This window comes from Vidua macroura, chromosome 13 (assembly GCF_024509145.1).
Source record: "Vidua macroura isolate BioBank_ID:100142 chromosome 13, ASM2450914v1, whole genome shotgun sequence".
NCBI classification, from domain to species: Eukaryota; Metazoa; Chordata; class Aves; order Passeriformes; family Viduidae; genus Vidua; species Vidua macroura.
The window spans coordinates 15,396,387-15,417,926 of record NC_071583.1 but is presented as its reverse complement, the minus strand read 5'-3'; the positions used below and the strand labels follow the sequence as shown (position 1 = coordinate 15,417,926).

Genomic DNA, 21,540 nt, shown 5'->3' with positions numbered 1-21,540 from the left:
CACGACTTCAGCCTCCACAAGTTCCCAAATTACTGAAACCATTCTTTGAGGAGATACATTTCCCTAATATAGTTACAAGTGGAAGATGTTACTAGAGAATCAAAAAGTAAATCCCATGGAAATGACGATATTAAAGAACTGTTTTGCACTGTGTAACTAGAGGGATAACTGACTGGTATTTCTCTTTTGCAGAACCAAGCTGAAGAACCATGAGTATGAAACTTTAGATCAGTTGGAGGCTGATCTGAATTTGATGTTTGAAAATGCCAAGCGCTACAATGTCCCCAATTCTGCCATCTATAAAAGGGTGCTGAAAATGCAGCAGGTTATGCAGGTATGTGGAGGAGAACAAGCAGAGGGATATAACTTCCCATGTAAATTTATTTCCCTAAAGGATATTTTTCCAAAATAATTTTTAACTAGACCTGTATTTGCAGAAGTATTTTCTTGCTTAGAGGGAAGTATGGGAATGGAGAGCATCATGAAGTGATTTTTCCTCAGCACACCTGCTGCCTTCTGTGATTTCTTTCAGTCAATTTATTCCTTACTGTGACTCCTAACCTAATTAAACTGTGAGAAAAATGATGATGTAGGGTTTTTTGGAGTTTGCCTTTAATTGAATAAGGCTAAAATGTTTCAGATTTCATTGAGTGTTCCAGCAAAGTGCTGTAGTCTGAAATGGCATTGATTTCAATTTGGTTCCTCAAAAGTTGTTCTGTCAGTTAGAAAAAACAATACTGCTCTTTAATTCTGTTCTGTAAGTGTCCAGCAGTGAGGTTGGCTTCAGGGCTTTGTTCTTTTTTCAGGCAAAGAAGAAGGAGCTTGCTAGGAGAGATGACATTGAGGATGGGGACAGCATGATTTCTTCTGCTACATCTGATACTGGAAGCTCAAAAAGGAAAAGGTATCTGCTTCTGTAGTTCCTGCAGGCCATAACATTGCTGCATCTCTTTTTGTTAAAGAGAGTATTAAACCATGGTTTTTAGCATTTTGTAAGGATTGGTAATTCTGAAACATCATTAAGTGTTGATTCTAATTAATTCAAAACTACTTGCTGACTATTAATTCCCTATTTTGGTCTATTAGTTGGCAGCTGTCAACATCAGTAAGTAAAATGGGCACTGTAATTGCACTGAACTAGGTGATTTTGTCCGTGGATTTCAGGATTTTTTGGGGAGAGTTGTTTTATTTTAGCCTGACAAATAGATAAACTGATTATAAAAGGTTGATTACTTAGGGTCCTGTAACATAAACCCAATTCCCAGTGATTTGCAATAGAGTCTTCTGTTGAAAATAATGATGCCTTGTGGAAGGTATTCTTTATGGTGAGAGCTGTTTTGTAATTAATACCAGTGATGCAGTTCCCTCCAGCAGGAGGTAGTTTCTCTAGTCTGCCTTATGGTGTCATTTGAAGTAAAGTCCAGCTCAGATAATATTGCAGTGGTAGCAGCAGCCAGTGTGAAATTGCAATTCAGCCTCTTTCTTTGGTGTTGCTTATGAACATTGGCTTCCTGGATATTTATTTTTTGTTTTGTCAAAGGAACAACAGTTGTGGGGAGAGGAAGGGAATGGAGTAGAGCATCAACAAAGAGTCACTGAAGAATAATCAAAAAAGTGCAAAAATGTATACTCATTGAAAAGCTTCAGAGACAAAATATGAACATGGATTTAGGAGATGGTGCAGTCTAGGGATGCTGGGAAGAAGAAATATAATGGAAAGGAAAGGCAGACCACAGAACCAAGTAATCAAGAAGGAACAAATTGCAAAAATCACTAGCTTTATGATCTTCAAATTCAAGAAGAAGTAGTAGCCTAATCAAGCAAGTCAAATTGTCATCAGTGTCCTTTTAACCCCATGTTGCTTTTGATCACCTTGTGCCAGACACTACTGAAATGCTTAAAAGGAAAAAATCTGTCAGGCCCTGTCATCTAAGAACAATAAAAGAGGAAAGGGAACAAGGGATTTCCTGTGTTGGTAGGCAAGGGAGATCAGAATGATGCCTGAAGAGCACCTGAAAATGCTTTTGATGTTGTCAGTTTGATACTTGTTACCCATTCACTTGCTGAATGATAGCAAGGAAAAGATGATAAATGCTGATGATCACAGAAGTGAAGCAGTGAGAGGAATTCCAAAATGTTGCTGGGAAAGGAAACCAATAACCCATGCAAAATTCATCCTGTTGGGAAAATAACAGTTACCCAGAAGAAAGTTGTTTGAATGTCCTCTTTTATGTATCAGATGCATGACACAAATCCTGGAGTATTGGCAGGCCTTTTGCTGTTTCTGCTTTGGCTTTGCTTTGCCTGTATCTGTTGAAATGGTGAGAAAAGCCTGGAAAGATGTTAAAATGAGGGATTTGGCAGCATGTCTGTGTTCTAGCATTGCTCAACTAACCAACATTTGCCAACAGTGGTAATGTTTAGCCTGTAGAACATATATTTTAAGTTTTCTTTGTTTTAGTTTTCTTTAGTTATTTTGCTGATCTCACCAATGAGTAAAGAGGTATCTGAGGCATGAGACTGTGCTGTATTAGGTATATTTTAAATGTGTAATGATCCACATCATGGGATATCTGTGTTGCAGTTTGGTTTCTGATAAGTTGTACTGGGATATTTTGCACATTTTGCAGTTGAAGGTAGTTTTTGTGGTGGTTGTTGTCTTTGCAAATAATGTAATAGTCAAAGTTATAGCTACCTGAATAAGTCTTGAGGAGATTGCAGATTGGAAGCCTGTTTACAAGTGCTTTGTAGTGAGTGTGTTGCTGAATGCCACAGTATCTGAGCTCAGACTATACATTATTGACATAAATTTTCTTCTCCCTCATTTGATTTGCTTATAGGCCATGTACTATGTGTGCAGGGAGCCATGTACTTTTTTGTGATAAGCTGTATCTTGGTTGTGCTGTCAGATTTCTTGAGACAACCATAACAGCTACACACAGGGTGACTGTAACATTTGTGGGGATAGCACATACCATTTTCTACCTGGGCTTGCAGTCTTGGTGAGCTTTATTGACTTCAGACTTCATTTGGATTGACAGTTATTTAAGCAATTCTTCCTACTACATCCTTGGTGTCCTTACTTGGTACTGAAGAATGTACAAAATTACTCTGAGATGAATAGCTCATGTCTTTGATATTCTGTGTTCACCAGAAGTAATCATGAAAGTCCTGACTGGTGGTTTTTACCCTGTTCACTCTGGATCTTGAGCTCTTGGATTCAGATGCCTGATCCTGACTGCTCTGTTTTCTCTGCATCTGGAAAATGCTCAGAGCTCCTTTTGGCCTTTGCACTTTGAAAAATGAGTTAGTTGGTTTATTTTGTAGAACACTTGAACTCAGGGTCAATGAGAGAACAATCATCTGGAAGAGTAATTTCCTGTTTCTGTGTCAGGCTCGTGATTGTGATGCTGTTGTCATTTGCAATTTCTGGTCTTAATGTTGAACTTCTTGTGTGTGTTTAGGTGGTTCTGGTTGTCTCTTCATGGTAGAGGATAAGATAATTTTGATATTAGTTTTGGAAGTGGGGATAAGAGCCCCTGACATTTATTCTTTTCCTTCGTGTTCTTCTTAACCCGACAGCAAAAAGAACATCCGGAAGCAGCGGATGAAGATCTTGTACAACGCGGTTCTGGAAGCTCGAGAGCCCGGCACGGGCAGGCGGCTCTGTGATCTCTTCATGGTGAAGCCATCCAAAAAGGACTATCCAGACTACTACAAAATTATCCTGGAGCCAATGGACCTGAAGATGATAGAGCACAACATCCGCAATGACAAGTACGCGGCGGAGGAGGCCATGATCGAGGACATGAAGCTCATGTTCCGCAACGCCAGGCATTACAACGAGGAGGGCTCCCAGGTACTCCCTGGGGTCAGCAGCCATGCTTCTCTCTGCTGCTCAGCAGCTATAAACTGCTGTTAGGATGGTTTCACTTCCCCTGTTACATGTATTATTTATTGCAATTGTTTATTGGACTAAAGTAGAAATATTCAGGACTTCTGAGAGAGGGTGTCTTAGAAGGAAAACAGCTTTGTTTTCATGGAGGTGGAGAGTGTAGGAGATCAGACTAGAAGACATGACTTGTTCAGTTTAGCAAAATGAGTCTGAAAGGGATATGGTTTTCACCTACAAGTATATTGTTGGGTGTGTCTATATTGTTATGTTTCTCAGGCAGTAGGCATGATGTGAAACAGGGTGGTGGTAGTAACCTCCAGCTGTTTCTAATAAGGAACTTGGTCAGCAGCTGCACTTCATCACCAGGATTGAGTTTGAAGACCCAGGACTGTTCTAGTCCTTTGTGCTTTGATGGAATCTCAGTGGTTCAAGGGATCTTTCATTGCTCAGCAGAAGAGTTTGATGAGGAAGTTGATAACACAGCTGCCCTTGCCATTTTGTAGTCTTTGGAATAGAGATGCATCTTAATTGAATAATTTTTTCAACATTTGTAGCTCCCTGATATAGAGGGTGTCATCAGTTCTGCTTACCTGTGTAAGTCAGTTAAAAAGAAAGGCTTATTTATCAAAGGTACACTTTAAATAAAATACTCCATTTTGCTTTCAGCTTTTCCAAACTAACATTGAAGTGTTTCTTAGGAACTAGTTCTTAACTAGTGAACACAGTGAACCTTGTTTTGGTTGGATTTTGATTACTTTACTGATTAATAGGTGTACAATGATGCCCATATGCTGGAAAAGATCCTTAAAGAAAAAAGGAAAGAGCTGGGACCCTTGGCTGAAGATGATGATGTTGCATCCCCTAAACTAAAGCTAAGTAAGACAACCTTGTGCACTGCCTTGTCTCATTTCAATACTCCACAATACAAGTGAACAGATCTTCCTTTTAGAATAGACATGTTCTGCACAGTTGTTAACACTGGCAAGGAAAGTAGAATTGTATTTTCAAAATCTTGATAGCAATGGCATGTCTATATTATACAATAGAATTAACTTGTTGCATGTAGTGTTTTCTAAGAAAAGTAACTTAAAGTGAATAAAAAAGACTTGGGAATGGGTGGAAGGATTAAGATTTAGTCATACAGTGTAATCCAAATGTTAGATGGTGAATTATGTGCTCAGTCAAGTAAGGGGCTTCTCAAACTGAGCAAATCTCTTAATTTCACTGGTTAAATGTCTGGGATTCCCACAGAATGATTAAAATAAGCGAACTCTGTTTGACAGATTATTGAAAGCCATGAAGAACCTGGAAGTGAAGTTCCTCGAGCTGTTGCCTTTACAACCTTGCTACTTCTCAAATTTTATGTTCTCTTAATATGTGTTCAGAACTGAGCAAACTGAGATGGATAAAATTGCACAAAAACCTTAAAGAAAATAACTGCACACAGTCCTCTTGCAAATTAAATGTGCCGCTCCTAGGTAAAGTACAGGTATTGAGTTAGGCAGAGTCTGTGCAGTGCAGTAACAGAGATCCTGAATTAGTCAAAAGCCAACCTGATAATCCCATGGGAGGCCTTAATTTACATTTTACTTATAATAATCCTTTCTAATTTGGCATAAACATAATGTTTTGAATACTTAATTTTAGTGATAGCAAAACCCTGTGATGACAGGATTTTTAGCAGCTGCAGAGACAAATTCATGGAGAGCTGTAAAACCAAAATGAATTTAGAGGACTTTGTTAATGTTGTTAGGCAGGAAAAGGTGTTTTCCATGCTGAAGCCTGAGGAGACCTTTGCCAGGTGGAGCATGGAGCAACATATTCTGTCTTTGCCAAAAAGAACGTTAAAAAAAAATCATGGAGTTAGGAAAACTAAAGGGAGCTGCAGCCTGGAGCAGGCTCCATGTTGTGAGGCTTCTGCTCACACCATGAAGTGATTCTCCCACGAACAATTCTCTGGTGGAAACTAGAGATGGACAAAGAAATGTGCAAGTTCTCAGCTTTGTCATTTTAACTCCTTTTTTGTTTTTGTCGTGTTAGGTAGGAAAAGTGGCATTTCTCCCAAGAAGTCCAAGTACATGACTCCAATGCAGCAGAAGCTGAACGAGGTGTACGAGGCCGTGAAGAACTACACGGACAAGCGCGGGCGGCGCCTGAGCGCGATCTTCCTGCGGCTGCCCTCCCGCTCCGAGCTCCCCGACTACTACGTCACCATCAAAAAGCCCGTGGACATGGAGAAGATCAGGAGCCACATGATGGCAAATAAATACCAGGACATCGACTCCATGGTGGAGGACTTTGTCATGATGTTCAATAACGCTTGCACGTACAATGAGCCGGAGTCTTTGATTTATAAAGATGCCCTGGTCCTCCACAAAGTTTTGCTTGAAACTCGGAGAGAAATAGAAGGAGATGAGGATTCTCATGTGCCCAATGTCACTTTGCTGATTCAGGAACTTATCCATAACCTCTTTGTATCCGTTATGAGCCACCAGGATGATGAGGGCAGATGCTACAGCGACTCCTTAGCTGAGATTCCTGCTGTTGATCCCAACTTCCCAAATAAACCTCCTCTGACTTTTGATATTATCCGAAAAAATGTTGAAAATAATCGATATAGAAGATTGGATTTGTTCCAGGAGAACATGTTCGAGGTGCTGGAGAGGGCACGGATAATGAACAGGTGAGCAAACCCTTATTTTTTAGGTATCTGTATCACGAGGTTTGCATTTAATGTTAGACAAAGGCTGAGGTTTTTTAAGGTGTTTACTTTCCTTGATATGGGTGTTTGGAAAACTAAATCTCAAAAGCTCTATCAGGTCTTCAGTGGAACATTTGCTTTGATTTGAGAACAAGGAGGAAGTTAGTTTTCTGCTAAGAGATCATTTTGACAACAATCTTCCAAAGAAGCACCTTATGACAAAAAGGTTCCTGCTAACTTTCAAATTGAAAAAGTGAAGAGAGCTGTGCTCTAACTGTTCAAATAGCGAATTACTCTTTTGGACCAGTCACTCTTGGGTGAGTTATGGTGCAAAACCTATGAGCACTTGGAACTTCTTGTAGTGTTTTGCTTAAATTCAGTAGCCTTTTTGGGAATGTGCAGGTGAGAGCTTCACTATGAAGAGAGGAGGTAAAAAATTATCTTAAAACAGCTACTAAAAGGAATATGGATAGTTAAAATAAGTGAGTTTTGTTAATAGTACTGTTATTACTCAAGTTTTCAGAAGTTAACAGATTGTAGAGGTCCTGTGAGAAGTAGCCTTGGTCACAACTAGTTATCTTTGATTTTCCTGGCATTTCAGAACTGGTGTATACCAAAATAATGTTGTGGGTAAACTATAATGCAGATTGGCAGTGGACTAACAGGTGAAGCGTCGCTTAATGCTTCATGGCTTCAAGCCAGTCTCTGCTGCTGCTTCTGAGGAAGCAGAGAAATCTATTGGCAGAGTGAAACTTTCAATTAAAAAGAGTGATGATTGATGGGTGTGTTTAGGCTCCTGTTTGACCCTTCACAAACTGTTTTTACCCTGTTGCTCATGTTTTTGTACAGGACTGATTCGGAGATCTATGAGGATGCAGTGGAACTTCAGCAGTTCTTCATTAAAATTCGAGATGAACTCTGTAAAAATGGAGAGATTCTGCTGTCACCTGCTCTCAGCTACACCACCAAGCATCTTCACAATGATGTAGAAAAGGAAAAGAAGGAAAAGCTGCCCAAAGAAATAGAGGAGGATAAGCTCAAAAGGGAGGAGGAGAAGAGAGGTAGCTACTCTTGTTTCATTAATTTTGAATGTACCAAATGAAAAATGTACCCACACATATAATGTGTTGCTGCAGCTTTGCCTGCTGAAAGGACCTCAATAATCTGCCTGTCCCCCAGTCTTTTATTTTCAAATTATGAGAGATTTATTTTATTTTGATCTTTATCATCCAGGCCAGAGAGCTTTTAAGAAAGAGATGTAGGTAGATATTATCCTTATGTGAACTCTTTAATCAGAATACATTGGGGTATGAGTATTATTTCAAGGATATTATAAAAGAAAACAATTTACTTTAGCTTTCTGCTGATAACAAACTTAACAGTGAATATTCCCATTGATCTCTTATTCATTTTCTTTTTGACAAATACTGATGGTGTTTGCATGGTCTATGATCGTGCTTTTAACACTGCTGAAGAACAGAGGTTTGATAAGCCTTTTGTGTTTTGGCTACTGTGGATGTGCAGAGGAGTGGGCTGGCACTATTTTCTAGGGTATGAAGCATACCCTGAAGGTCCTTTATTTTACAGTTCCTGGTTGTTTGTCTGTGCTCCATTGTGCACCATGTTTAAAGGAATAAATAAGCTCTCCAATTGCACCTTTTGCACAGACAGGAGCACAGCTGTTGGCAATTTTGTCCACAAATTATCTTTCTAACGTGGATCTTCCCTCATAGATGTCAGCAGCAATAAAGCCTGATTATTCCAGGCTCAAAGTGAGGCATTGACATCAAGAACCTTGGCTAATACAGAAATGTGACATTACTAACATCTGTTTTTCCCTTTCTGAAATAAGAAGCTGAAAAGAGTGAGGATTCCTCTGGGTCTGCTGGGCTGTCAAGTTTGCATCGGACCTACAGCCAGGACTGCAGCTTCAAGAACAGCATGTACCACGTGGGGGATTATGTGTACGTGGAGCCTGCAGAGGCCAGCTTGCAGCCTCACATCGTCTGCATCGAGAGGCTGTGGGAAGACTCAGCTGGTAAGGATGTCCTTACTGCAGGAAAATACCACGGTGAAACTTATTATTATTATTATTTTAAGCTTCCAATTTGATTTTTTTTTTCCTGTGTAGATGTTACTTATTTTATTTGTAGAATTGTTTGAACCAGTGAGTGTTTTTTTGTTGCCGAGTTGTTTTTTTCCAAAGAATATTACAAACATAAAATTCTTGGGACACCATGGGCTTTTTTTGGTGTTCATCTCTGCCTACCCTCAAATTGTAAGCCTTGCAGGGATGGGATTCTGAGTGGGATGGACTCCTTGTAATTCAGGTGCAGAAGAACACTTTTTTTTTCTGTGCTGAGAAACCTGAACCAAAGATGGGCACAGGTTTCCTTTGATTTATAAAAATAGTACATATTTGTAACTTCTTTATAAATCATTGTTATCAAATTGAATTTGTCATCATGTAATATGTCACAGCATAAAATGAAAAAAATAGTTATTAAAAAACTTAAAAACAGTTACCCTAAGATTGTTTAAATAATCAGGTGATTGTTGTGTGGACTTCAAAGCCATTTCAAGGCCTGAAAGTCAAGATCTATAAATAAGAATGAATTTTTCCTTTATTTTGCTGAGTTAGGTTTTACAGGAGAAATAACAATTGGCAGGCTTTTTAAAAAAAATTGGTTTCCTTTTCTGAAAAGTTGAATATTAGCCTGTTTAAAAGCAGATTGCTCCTAGATATATGACTACATGGCTATTTGATTAATCAGTCGATTTGTAATTGTTCTTACTTGACTCATGTACTAGAGAATGTCATTTTACATTTTTTTCTTTCTATCTCCCTTCTCTTTTTTGTTGCTATTTTCTATTCTAAAGGAGAGAAATGGCTCTATGGCTGCTGGTTTTATCGACCAAATGAAACTTTTCATCTTGCAACACGAAAATTCCTGGAGAAAGAAGTTTTTAAAAGTGATTATTACAGTAAAGTTCCTGTTAGCAAAATTTTAGGCAAATGTGTAGTCATGTTTGTCAAGGTGAGAGACTGTTCAGACTAATTTATAAAACAAGTAATGCTTTCTGCTATTTCCTGTAGAGCTGTAGGCACTCTAACATAGAGACATTCCACTAATACCTAAATAAAATAGGACTTGCTTCTGTGGGCTGTTTGGATCTTCCTTTGCTTCCTGAGATATGGGGTTCACCCAGGTGATGGAGTTTCCCTGTGCTGGTTGATTTGTGTTTATGGTCACCCCTGGCTTGGTGAATGTGTCCTTTTCCCAAGTCAAAGGTCAGAAATCTTGTGAAGGTGGTCTTGTACTTGTTAATGCAGTGCATTGGGAAATGAATAAAACCTAACTCTTCTCATGTGCCAACCTGTACTGAATTCACTCCTTCTCCAAAGGAAGGGAAGGAGCTAATAGGATTTCTTGTTTGTTGTTATTCTTAGTAAAACTTGGACATCAAACTGGAAGAAGAGAACTCAGCAAAAAGGCTTTTTTTTGCTGAGAAGCATAGAAAAGAAGCATAGAAAAAACTGAAGTCATGAGAGGGAGTTCACTGTGTGTCTGTAGGGTGTGGATGTTGCTGAAATATTTCGTATTTTTCCTTCAATCTGCAGGAATATTTTAAATTGTGCCCTGAAAACTTCAGAGATGAGGACGTCTACGTGTGTGAGTCACGCTATTCTGCGAAGACAAAGTCCTTTAAAAAGATTAAACTGTGGACTATGCCTGTGAGCTCTGTCAGATTTGTCCCACGAGATGTGCCCCTGCCTGTGGTCAGAGTTGCTTCTGTGTTTGCCAATACAGACAAAGTAGATGAGGAGAAACACAGTGAAACACTGGAGGACAGTAAGGTGGGAGAAAGTATCCTTCATCTTGAAAAGGTATGCAAGGGGAACTTTGGTTGTATTTGACAGATAGAGAATGACAAAATATTAGCCCTCAAGGCTTGGGTTTCACCACATCCAGACACAATAAAATATAAATGAGTATAATATTTTTGTTATAAATTGTATTACAGACATTTGTAAATTAAAACAATCAAAATATAAAAATACATAAGAGAAGATAATGAACTGTGTAAATATTTGTTACAAACTCTTTCTTGTGATCATGTGATGGCATTGGTTTGGGTTTTTTACCACTTCAGAAAATTACTCTTTTACTGTAAAGCCTGCCCTAAGCCTAAAGGACCAGTAGAACTAAAAGTCTAATTTTACTTCATGGCAGTGCTGAAATGCTTTGTTGTGTAGCATTTCAGGAAAACTGTCAGTAGCTAGGCAGCAGTAAGTAATAGATAAAGTTCTATTGTTTGTGGCCTGTTTGTGGTTGATAACTAAGTAGTTTATTGTCAAATTGCTTAAGAGTATTTCTGTCCAACATAGTGGATAAAATGGTTCGTTTATTGTACCTAGAGTAAGAAAACAAATAAATTTAGATAAGTGCATTAAAATCAGTTAAACTTAATTAGTTCTGTCTGAAATAAATTTAGAGCCATGAAAAAATAAGAGACTCATAAAATATCATAAATCACTAAAAAAACATGTGAAAAATCCGCTTTGCATTTTCTAACAGAACCTGAGAACGCAGTACCCAGCAGACCCATTGTCAGCTTTTGTCAGAAACCTAGTGTATATTAGTATGTTTATTCACATCATGGCAAAAGATGGAATTAATTCTACTGAGAGAATGAAAACTCACAGGATCTTTTATTTCCATGCCTTGGTGTGACAAACTGTGTTTCCTTGGCTTTCTGGAAGCCCAGGCTGAAAGATGAATTGAGGCACTATTTGAGTTTTTACTAAAAAGTAAGAAATTAAATAGGGCAGATGGTATGAATTTGTAAGCAATACATGGAGTGTTCACATTATTGTATAAGAGAGTTGAATCATTACATTTTTGTGTCTGTTAGCTTGGCCATATATTCAGTTCTTGCTTCCTAAGCACATTACTGGGCTTTAAACCATCAAAGCTGTCAAGGTTTGGCTTGGCCAGTTTACTTTGAAACACTAGAACAAAAAAAAAAAAAAAAAGCCACCTGTAATTACTATTCTGGCAGAATTAGAGCTTTTGGGAAATAGGAAAGTTTGTAACAGACATGGAGGATATCTTTGGCTTTGCAGTTTTAATTCAGGAAACCTTTGCACACACATCTGTGCTTACCTATTATTGTTAACATAAAGATAGAGCTAAGCTTTTTACTGGTACCTGACATCTCTTTATTTCTGTGCTTGGTTTTCCTCCCTCCTCAAGTTTCTAAATGCTTCTTCTCCTGCAGGACAAAGAAGATGTTCCAGTAGAAATGTCCAATGGGGAACCTGGTTGCCATTACTTTGAACAGCTCTGCTACAATGACATGTGGCTGAAGGTTGGGGACTGTGTCTTCATCAAATCACACGGGCTGGTGCGGCCTCGAGTAGGGAGGTAGGGGCAGCTTCTTTGTTTGCAGTTTACAGCTGTAAAAACAACTTGGATAAAAGAGGGGCTGATTGTTAAAAGGTATAAAAGAGGATGGGAAGAAATGTGAGTGAAGTGTTAGAAGGTCTTGAGCGATGGAGGTGGAATTTTAGCTGCCTAATAAAAACCTGGTCCAGTTGTACAGCTGGAACTGGCTGTTCTGTACTCATCTTCCACTGATGATCTTCCTGAACATCCTGCTGCCTCATTTGGGAGAAATGGCCTTTCCTTTATGTTGCTGGGTTGGTTTCTTTGCAGAATTGAGAAGATGTGGGTGCGAGACGGAGCCGCATATTTCTTTGGTCCAATCTTTATACATCCTGAAGAAACTGAGCATGAGCCAACTAAAATGTTCTACAAGAAGGAGGTGTTTTTGAGTAACTTGGAGGAGACCTGTCCCATGACTTGCATTTTGGGTAATTATTAACATGTTTAATCTGATGGACATCTTCTTTTCCTGCACAATCTGAAGTGATTGAAAGCTCTGTGCAGGCTTGATTCCAAGTATGTCTTTTTCATTGTGGGAGGGAGGAGATACCATTCAGTGAGTTTCTAATATGCATTCCTGCCTGTGGGACCTGTGATGAGAATTCACTATAAGGAAGCTTTTTTGCAATACGGGAATTACATGTATGATATGAAAGTGAACATTGTTTGCAGCCAGAGAACAGAAAACTCCATTATTCTTGCATATTAATGTAATAACTCTAGTACATGTTGCCTGCAAAGTTGAAAGAAGGAGTGGGAGGTTGAAATTTGATTTGTGGCAGAAGATGATGGCTGTGTATTTTGTTTTGCAGTTATTATGCTGTGATAAATACAGTAACTGACAGTGATCATGGGGGCTTGTGATTTTGTGGGTTCTCTAGTTCTTAAAAGAAATCCAAAAGCTGCATTAAGTTGCTGTAGGTTTCTTGTGAGTGGCATTATTTGATTGGACTATTGATTGATATATTTTCTGTAGTTGTGCCAAATGCCAGGAATCTTCCACACTTACAGGCAAAAAAATGGACATTCCACACTTCTAAAAAAAAATCTGCAAGTGTGGCTGCCTTCTTACCCAGCTCTTTCATTTCTGCAGGAAAGTGTGTCGTTCTGTCATTCAAAGACTTCCTCTCCTGCAGACCAACAGAAATCTCCGAAAACGATGTTTTTCTTTGTGAGAGCCGCTACAACGAAAGTGACAAACAAATGAAGAAATTCAAGGGGTTGAAGAGGTTTTCACTGTCTGCGAAAGTTGTAGATGATGAAATATACTATTTTAGGTAAAAATGTGAGGGGAATGAGGGGGTCACCTGAGCACTCTTCTGGATTGTAATGGACTGGCAGCTAAGCCCCCACCCAGCCTCTTGGTCACTGCCCCACAGTGGAATAGGGGAGAGGCTCTGAAGGGCAGAAGGAAGAAAAACTCCTGGCTCAAGTTAAAAATAGTTGGAAAAGTGGAGCAAAGCTACATGCACAAACAGAGCAAGATAAGGAATGAATTCCCTACTTTTCATCAGCAGGCAGATGTTTAGCTGTTTCCTGAAAAGCAGGGCCTTGGCATCTGTAATGGCTACTGGGAAAGACAAATGCCATGACCCTGAATGCACCCTGTCCTCTCCTTCTACCCATATTTTATTGCTGAGCACGGTGTCAGAATATGGAATATCCCCTTGGCTGGTTTGGCTTAGCTGTCCTGTCTGTCTCTTCTCCCAAATCACTGCCCAGCCCCAGCCTGCTGGGGCACACACTGGGGAAAGGAAAGGCCTTGATGCTGAGCTGTTCAGCACTAATTACAGCAGCATGTGTTACCCACCCTGTTGTCTCACAGATCCAAAACAAGGCACCTCTCAGCTGCTGTGCAGGGAATTAACCCCATCCCAGCCTGACCCAGGGCATCCACAGAAGTCAGAGCTGTAATTTCAGATAACCACACTCTTGGGAAGAAATGCAGATAGCATCAGTCCTTTTATGGTCTTAATACCAATAGATGTTTTCTTTTTCTTCCTCTGACTTCAAGAAAAAGTCATTACTTTATCAAATTGGTACATTCTCTTGGATATTGTGAAAATACTTCAGTCCTCATTATGAGTAAGGAAAATCTTCTGGTGAACATTCATATTAATAAAATAAGACTATTAAGTTCTAACTTAAGTGAAATGTGAAATCTAAGGTAGCTGTGGTGTTAATTTCTACAATAAAGGCAATTAAGTACTTGTATTGAAATCCTCTTCTAACTCATAAAAAATACTTCTGACAAGTGACTGAAATGAACACTGGCCATAGACACAAAATTAATTCTGCTCTGGGTTCTGAAAGGAAGCATAGGCACATCTCAAGTCACCTTTATTTCTATACTGTTCAGTCAGAAAGAAAAGTTGATTTTCTCTTCAAAAACAAGTTCTTTCTCCTGTAAGGTATGAGTCTGTTCTCAGTGCTTTTTGTCTTCCTCCTCCACCGTCCAGAAAACCCATAGTTCCTCAGAAAGAGCCATCTCCTCTCCTGGAAAAGAAGATTCAGCAGCTGGAAGCAAAATTTGCTGAGTTGGAAGGAGGTGATGAGGACATGGAAGAGATGGGAGAAGAGGAAGGTGATATGACTGAAACACCTTCTATGCCTCAGCTTCAAGCCCCCTTAGCCAGTGATTTGGATATAATGCCTTATACTCCACCCCAGGTAAGGACTTCCCTTCAGGAACCCTTAAACCTTGATATTCCACATTCTTTTCCCAATCCAAATGAAGAAAGTAACATTTTATCATACACAAAAAAAGGATTTATACTGAAGTTTATAAGTGTGTGGAGTAAATGACACAAAACAATGTTGGCATGTCCGATATGATATCCAGGTGGCAGCATTTCATTCCATTAAAATATTTTTAAAGGAGATCATTCAGCTGAGGAAAACCCAGGGTACATTTTTATTATTAGTGTTGTTTCTAATAATGAGGTTTTCTGTGACACTTGTTCAGAGCTATCAGGTCTTTATATAAAATTCAAATGCAAATTTTCTTACACAAGGCCTGGAATTTGTGTTACTGAGCGTGGAAGCTGAGTGAGGAACTGCTTTAGCTGGAAATACAACTAACCAAAAAAGTTTGTTTGCAACTGGATTAAACCCTGTATGTGTGTCACCATACTCCCACATCCAAGCTAATGCCAGTCTTAAAGAGGCAATGGGAATGATCTGCTGGGAACAGGAGGGAGTTCCAGACACTTTTGTGACCAGCAGTGTGGATTTCTGCTGCATTACATTGAAAAGGTGTGACCCCAGGGTAGAAATGTCTTTGGATGTTGTGAAAGAGTTGCTGAAGTTAAAAGCTTTTGCTTGGTTTGATTTTGATGTTTTGCCATGTGGGCAGCCACCAAATGCAATTTCCCTTGCTAGGTTGCTCACTGCTCTTGTTTCACATGCTGAATTCTATAAGGAGCTTGAAAATTCTTGAAAAATATTCCAGTAGAAGTGGAATTTTAGCTAACAACTATTAAACCCCAGAACTTTTAAACTTTTTCTTCTGCCAACAAAGAAACTCTTATAACACCTAAGAGGACAGGTGACTCAGTGGTATTGTGGGGCTTGGCAGATAGGTGGGTGATGCTTTCCTGCTGCAGTTTGCTGTGAATTAAATCAAGGTACTGAAAAAAAAGATGTGCAGCTTCATTGTTTGCTTCAGCAGTATGGCTGAGAGAAGGCATGAAAAGGGGTCCTGGTTGATTTCTTCTTTTAACAAGTCTGAAAGTAAATATGCAGTTTGTGGCTCCAGTGGAAAAGACTGTTCATTTAAAAATGTGTGGATGGGAGGTGGAAAAGAACAGAGAATTCAAGAACCAAATTTGGAATCCTTATGATTTCTCCAAGTCCTGTTTGCCCTTCCAAACTGGTGGGGAGGCTTTTTCATTAGATTACTGTTACCAAAACTGTTGCAGAACTATGTAGGCTAGAACAGCGGTTAACTTGTAGCCTCTGTTTGCAGATGTATCAGAGGCCAAATACAGAACTAGATTTCCCTCTTCTTGGTTTGAGAACTCTCCATCTGCCAGTGTGGGCTTGCCCAGGAAGCCAGGATGAAATTGTGTCTGCCCTATCATCCCAAACCCTGTGTGGACCCTTCACTTCCTCCAGACAAGCAGTCTTTAGGTTCATAATGAAAACTTCAAGGGTGGATTGCAAGTTAGTGCAGTGAAGTTTAGAATTACATTTAAATGGGCCTCAGTTCATCTTGCTTAAGTTGATAAGTAAGACTTTTTAAGCATCTTGGTATTAGTTAAACTTTGTTTTTAGCTGAGAGGAGAGTGTTGAATGTGGGGTCAAAGCAGCAAGTAGGAGGAGTCAGAATTTCAGGAGAGGAAGGAAACAGTTGAATGTATTTTTGCTTCCTTTTTTGCCTCCACCAGGTACTTGGAAGCAATGGCACTTTTAAAGATCTGACAGATTTGTAATGTTTGGGGTGTGAGAAAGGCCTTCAGAGGGTTTTGATGTGATGATACATTTGTGGGTCTTATTGGTCAGAGTATGGATGAATGATGGTCTCCTGTGACAAATACAGGTGGAAGGGCCTTCAAAAAGGGGCTCCAGCTGTGGTATCTCAGTATAGAGATGTCAGAACAGGTTAATTTTTTGGTGGCTGAAAACATCAAGGAGCTCTCACTGTGGGTATCCATAACAGGAAAAGAAAAGAGCAGAATTTTTGTTGCTCATCAACGTAAGAACATGATGTGAATCTGTGGTGTAGGTAAACAGTGATCAGCAAAGCTGGGCTTTGGTTTTTCAGGGAGAAAAGGCTACTTAAGTAATGAGAAGTGAACACTGGAGAGAAGGGATGGTCTGGCAGGCAAAATAACACTTAGAAGGTGGAACGAGGGAGAGTAGGGATTGTAAAGGCCAAGGAGGAAGTGGGGAAGCATTTTCCTAAAATGTGCGATGGCAAATAAAATATTTTACTGAACTCTTGTTGGCAACATATCTGAACAGCTCAGTGGATGAAATCTGTGACATGACACAATTCCTTTTGTTCTCTTCTGGCCTTCTCTTTTGTACACTTGTGGTCATAACTGCTTTTTCTCACAGTCCACTCCCAAGTCTGTTAAGGGCAGCACCAAGAAGGAGGGATCAAAAAGGAAGATCAACATGAGTGGGTACATCTTGTTTAGCAGCGAGATGAGAGCTGTGATTAAAGCTCAGCACCCAGACTACTCCTTTGGAGAGCTCAGCAGACTTGTAGGAACTGAATGGAGAAACTTGGAAGCAACCAAGAAAGCAGAATATGAAGGTAAGTAAAAACTGAGATGCTGAACTCTTTTCTGCCTTTTTTCTTTCTCAGCACTTTCTGTTGTTCAGATGACAGTTTTAATAAAAGAAAATATTTATGTTTGTGTTCTGGATGTACCTTAAAAAGAAGTTCATACTGAGAGATGACTGAAGAGGAGCAAAGAGCATGTTTCAGTTATGTGGAGCACAACTGATAATTTAAATGTCTTTGCCACATGTAACCAAATTAACAAAGTCCAAGAAAATGGGAACAAATTAGAAGTAAAGGGGTATGGAGCTCCTGGGCTAGAAGTCAGTTGGAAAAATATTTTTTCAGTGTTTCCTTAAAGAAGGACTGAGGGGTATTTTGGACAAGAAGCTCTTGAGAGCTGTAGCAGCAGGTAAGAAAGGCTTACAGGGGAGTGGGGAAAAGTTCATTATTAACAGTACTTAGAGTCCTAAGAGGCTGTGTACTGTACTGTAAATATGACCTGTTGTTCAGTACAGTATTAGTCAACTGTTGTAACTCATTTTGTCAAGAGATTTTGTATCCTGAAGTAAGACTAGGAATATTTCATGATCATGAGATACTTTAGACCTATCTTTCTCCCCTTACCTCCCTTCTTTTCCTCTATTCCTTCCCTCCTTTCCTTTTCTTTGCCTTCTTCCTTTTCTTCCCTCCCTCCTTTCCTTCCATTCTTTCCCTCCCTTCTGATAAATAGTCACTGTGTTTTAACTTTTATTTGATTAAAATAAAATATAGCTGATCTTTAACAGCCAGCCCTTACGCAAGCCAAATACATGGGTTTGACATCCATAGTTACTTCTCTAGTTAAAAGCATGTCAACACTATTAACTACTGTATTGATGCAACTTTATTTTTAAAAAATGCTCCTTTGGATAGGAACATTTCAACACCTGGGAAAGTTGTGGCCCAATTCAGTTCTAACTTTGAAAATGAGCTTTGATAGGTTTTCTGCATACTCATAACTTAAAGGCAGCTTTGATCTTGAGGCTGGAAGCTTGCATGCTGTCACTGTCCACTCTCAGCCACCTCAGTCCTTTCTGAATTTTCAGTAGCACCTCTTTGCAGCTCTGGAGGGTAGCACAGCACCCTTTGCTCTGTGCAAGTTTGCTTTGCAAATGCTGAGAAGGGAAATGATAACGCTCTTTCTTTGAGAGACTGCTGGGGCCTTACTTTGCTCTGTTTCCTTTTACACCCTTCTAGGTGCATGTGTGATCTTTTTATTGGCAGATGCCTCCTTACAGCCTCATCCTTCAGCAGGAGGATGGCTGGCATGCCACTGCTTCCTTGCTTAGAGCAGCTTAAAGTCCTGCACTTCTGCAGGAAGGCTCTGTTTGTCCACCGTGTTAATGATTGTCTGTGTGCTTCCATTTTTATCTTCCTTCTCAATTAAAATTTTCCAAAGCTTTTGGGGTTTGAGCTGCAGTTTCCCTGGCTTGGTGTCTACCCTGAACTAGACTTACTTTTACTTGGTTTTGAGGGGTTGGGATGGGGTAACAAAGTGTCCAAACTATGTTTGCTTAGCATGTGTGAAAGGGGAGAAACTCCACTCCTTGCACTGTGAGGAGACAGAATTCATGTGTTCCCTGGCGTGGATGTGAAGCAGGGAGCAGGGAGTGGGCATGGTTTGACATCTCAGTGAAAAAAAGGGTGCTGCCATTTTCTGGTGAGAAGTAGTTTAATTTTAGATCCATTTTAACCCACTGAAAATTTTGTTTGGTTTACGTGCAGGGTTTTTTAGCAATAGTTGAGTAGAGAAGAGGCTGTGTTGGAAGTGCCTGCATGGCTAAATAAAGTAAAATAAGAGGGATTGAAGGAAAGGCTTGTTGTAAGAAAAAACTCTGTTCAATGCAGAAGGTCTCTTCCCTGTCTCTTGAGATGTGTTGGAAATGTTTGAATGATCTCAAGTCCTGGCCTATGTGATTTGGGTTTATTATTGAGTATTAGGGTGAATGCTTTAGGCTGAACTTTCAGCTATCTCCTCCAGGTCCCTTTGGCAGTGTTATTCCATTTGTTACTTCTGTGGCAGTCAGGGCATGGGAAGGGGCTAGGTAAAACTTGAGTACTGTCCTACATCAGGTTCTTCTTCAAACCTCAGCACTCTGAAGTCTGATAAAGCTGAACGCTTAGCAGTAATTTCTCATTCATCAGAGTGTCTCTTTTGCTTTTGTCTGACCATTTTTTGTTTTTTAGCTGGCCAAAAGTAGGTGAGAGTCAGAACAACTGCTTCATCTTTTCCCGAAGTGCTTGCTGTGCTCTGGAGAGGATTTTCTCATTTTTCTACTTCAGGATCTGCCTTTAAATATCTTGTGTATTTTGTGCTCAACTGCATCTGAGTTGCCTGTATAAATGTAGGAGTTTCTCTGCGTCGTCATCACTGCCTGAAATTGCAGAAGTGGGAAGAAGGAAGGAAATGCCTTTGGAAATGAAACTGGTCTTTGAGTGTATGGAAGTAGTGCTAGAAGCTGCACAAACAGGTTCTAGAGGAGTCAAAAGTGTGGTAGATGTTCAAAGCCATGTCCTAGGGGAAGCAAGTAACACTGGCAGGATGCATAACTTAATCTCCTTGATGAACTTCTTCTTGGCCTCCGTTTGACAGAGGACCTTGTTTGCTGGTTTAGTGGCAGTTTCCATCTTTCAGCAGCTGCAAGAGAGAACTCATAGCCCTGTATTCACTGTTGTTAAAAATTGCTGGAGTTGTATCCTGCATCCATTTATTCTTCCTTGTTCCTAATTGTGCCAGTCAGATACAACATTCAGAGTAAACAAAGCAGGAACTTGCATGCCCCTGAAGCACCTGGAGTGGGCATTCAATATTTCTCCTTTTTTGTTTGCTTGGGTTTTGTTTTTTTTCTTTCTTCTTCCCATGACCCTTTGCCCTTCCCTTAATATAGAATTGTCCTCTGGTCAGATTACCCTGCAGTAGATCTTTTGTTCTTGCAGTCACAGTGAGAGACTTGATTGAGATAATGACCAGATTCATCGTACAAAGGACACACATGACCTCCAGTGAGCAGCACAATGTGAGTTAGACATCTTCAGAAAAAAAAAAAATAAATCCTAGGGGACCAAACGGGGAAATGACAGAAGGAGGCAGAGAAAAATATTTTTGGTTTATCAAACTGCTGCTTGTTATGTTCCAAAAGCTAAGGACCAATCTACACTAGGGAAACTTTACAATTGCTCCCCTATTTTGCCACCACTTTTCAGCTGCATCAGTAGTAAAATATATGGGGAGCCCAGAAATGACCATGCCACCAGCTGGCACTGCTGTCTGCTCTTTGCAGCATTCTTTAGGGCACACCTGGCAGACATGGGGCTTCAGTTCCCACAGCAGCTGGTAGAGGATCCACCCAGGAGCTGCTGGCCTTGGCTGCAGCTGGTTTGGCTGAGCCAGTGGTGTCAAAACAGGGAATGTTTTGCCATGTCCTAGTGCGGACCGAGCCTAGTGCTGGACTGCTGCTTCATGTTGGTAACACTGGTGTTATTATCATCAAATTTGTTCTTTTAATTTTTTTTTTTAAATTTTATTTTATTATTTATTTTAATTATTTATATTTTTTAGAAAGAGATAAAACTTTGTGGAATATTTTTCATGAAAGGTTCTCTAAAAGTCTTAGCTGCAGCCACATGAAATCAAATCATATGCTGTATAAAAAAGATTCATCTGTTCTACTTTATATTTGACTAAACTATGCCAGTGTCTGACTAGTCCTTTTTAATGAACAGATAATATTTTGAAAGTCTGGGTTACAAAACAGAACTGAAAATCTAAAATACTTTTACAGAGCGGGCAGCTAAAGTTGCTGAGCAGCAGGAGAGAGAGCGAGCAGCACAGCAGCAGAATTCCTCCCCCCGGGCAGGCACTCCTGTCGGGGCTCTTATGGGGGTGGTGCCGCCACCAACACCAATGGGAATGCTCAATCAGCAGTTGACACCCGTTGCAGGTAAAACGTAGGAGCTATGACCATTTTTTCCTCATCCACTTTATCAACCCCCTTCATAACTCTGAACAAACACTCTCTTGGGTCACGTTGGAAGCAAAAGCTCAAACTCTTCAGTCCTTCTTCATGATGAGCGTGCCTAGTGCAGCGGTGGCCTGGTGTCCAGTGTTCCGTGCTGCAGTGGAGAGTAGCCTGTGGAAAACGCAGGGAAGCAGGGTCCTCCTGTGCAGTGCTCCTGTTCTGGTAGCGAGCAGTCGTGTTTATTCGCTCTGCCTCGCAGAGTT

General features: G+C 40.0%; 1 protein-coding gene across 10 annotated transcripts in view; it reads left to right on the top strand.

Annotated features, from left to right (window-relative positions):
- Positions 1-21,540, top strand: part of PBRM1 (polybromo 1) — a 55,965-nt gene that overhangs the window by 23,389 nt on the left and 11,036 nt on the right. For 8 of the 10 annotated variants that reach the window (XM_053989186.1, XM_053989179.1, XM_053989185.1 and 5 more), the window contains 14 exons: positions 193-334; positions 807-904; positions 3,583-3,859; positions 4,666-4,771; positions 5,936-6,578; positions 7,446-7,657; positions 8,449-8,634; positions 9,477-9,634; positions 10,219-10,485; positions 11,880-12,025; positions 12,317-12,474; positions 13,140-13,323; positions 14,506-14,716; positions 17,108-17,309. In XM_053989186.1, coding sequence (XP_053845161.1) covers positions 193-334; positions 807-904; positions 3,583-3,859; positions 4,666-4,771; positions 5,936-6,578; positions 7,446-7,657; positions 8,449-8,634; positions 9,477-9,634; positions 10,219-10,485; positions 11,880-12,025; positions 12,317-12,474; positions 13,140-13,323; positions 14,506-14,716; positions 17,108-17,309 — 2,990 coding nt within the window. Of the gene's footprint in view, positions 1-192; positions 335-806; positions 905-3,582; positions 3,860-4,665; positions 4,772-5,935; positions 6,579-7,445; positions 7,658-8,448; positions 8,635-9,476; positions 9,635-10,218; positions 10,486-11,879; positions 12,026-12,316; positions 12,475-13,139; positions 13,324-14,505; positions 14,717-17,107; positions 17,310-21,100; positions 21,260-21,540 lie in introns of all 10 variants that reach the window. The other 2 variants (XM_053989188.1, XM_053989187.1) reach the window with 1 other exon arrangement.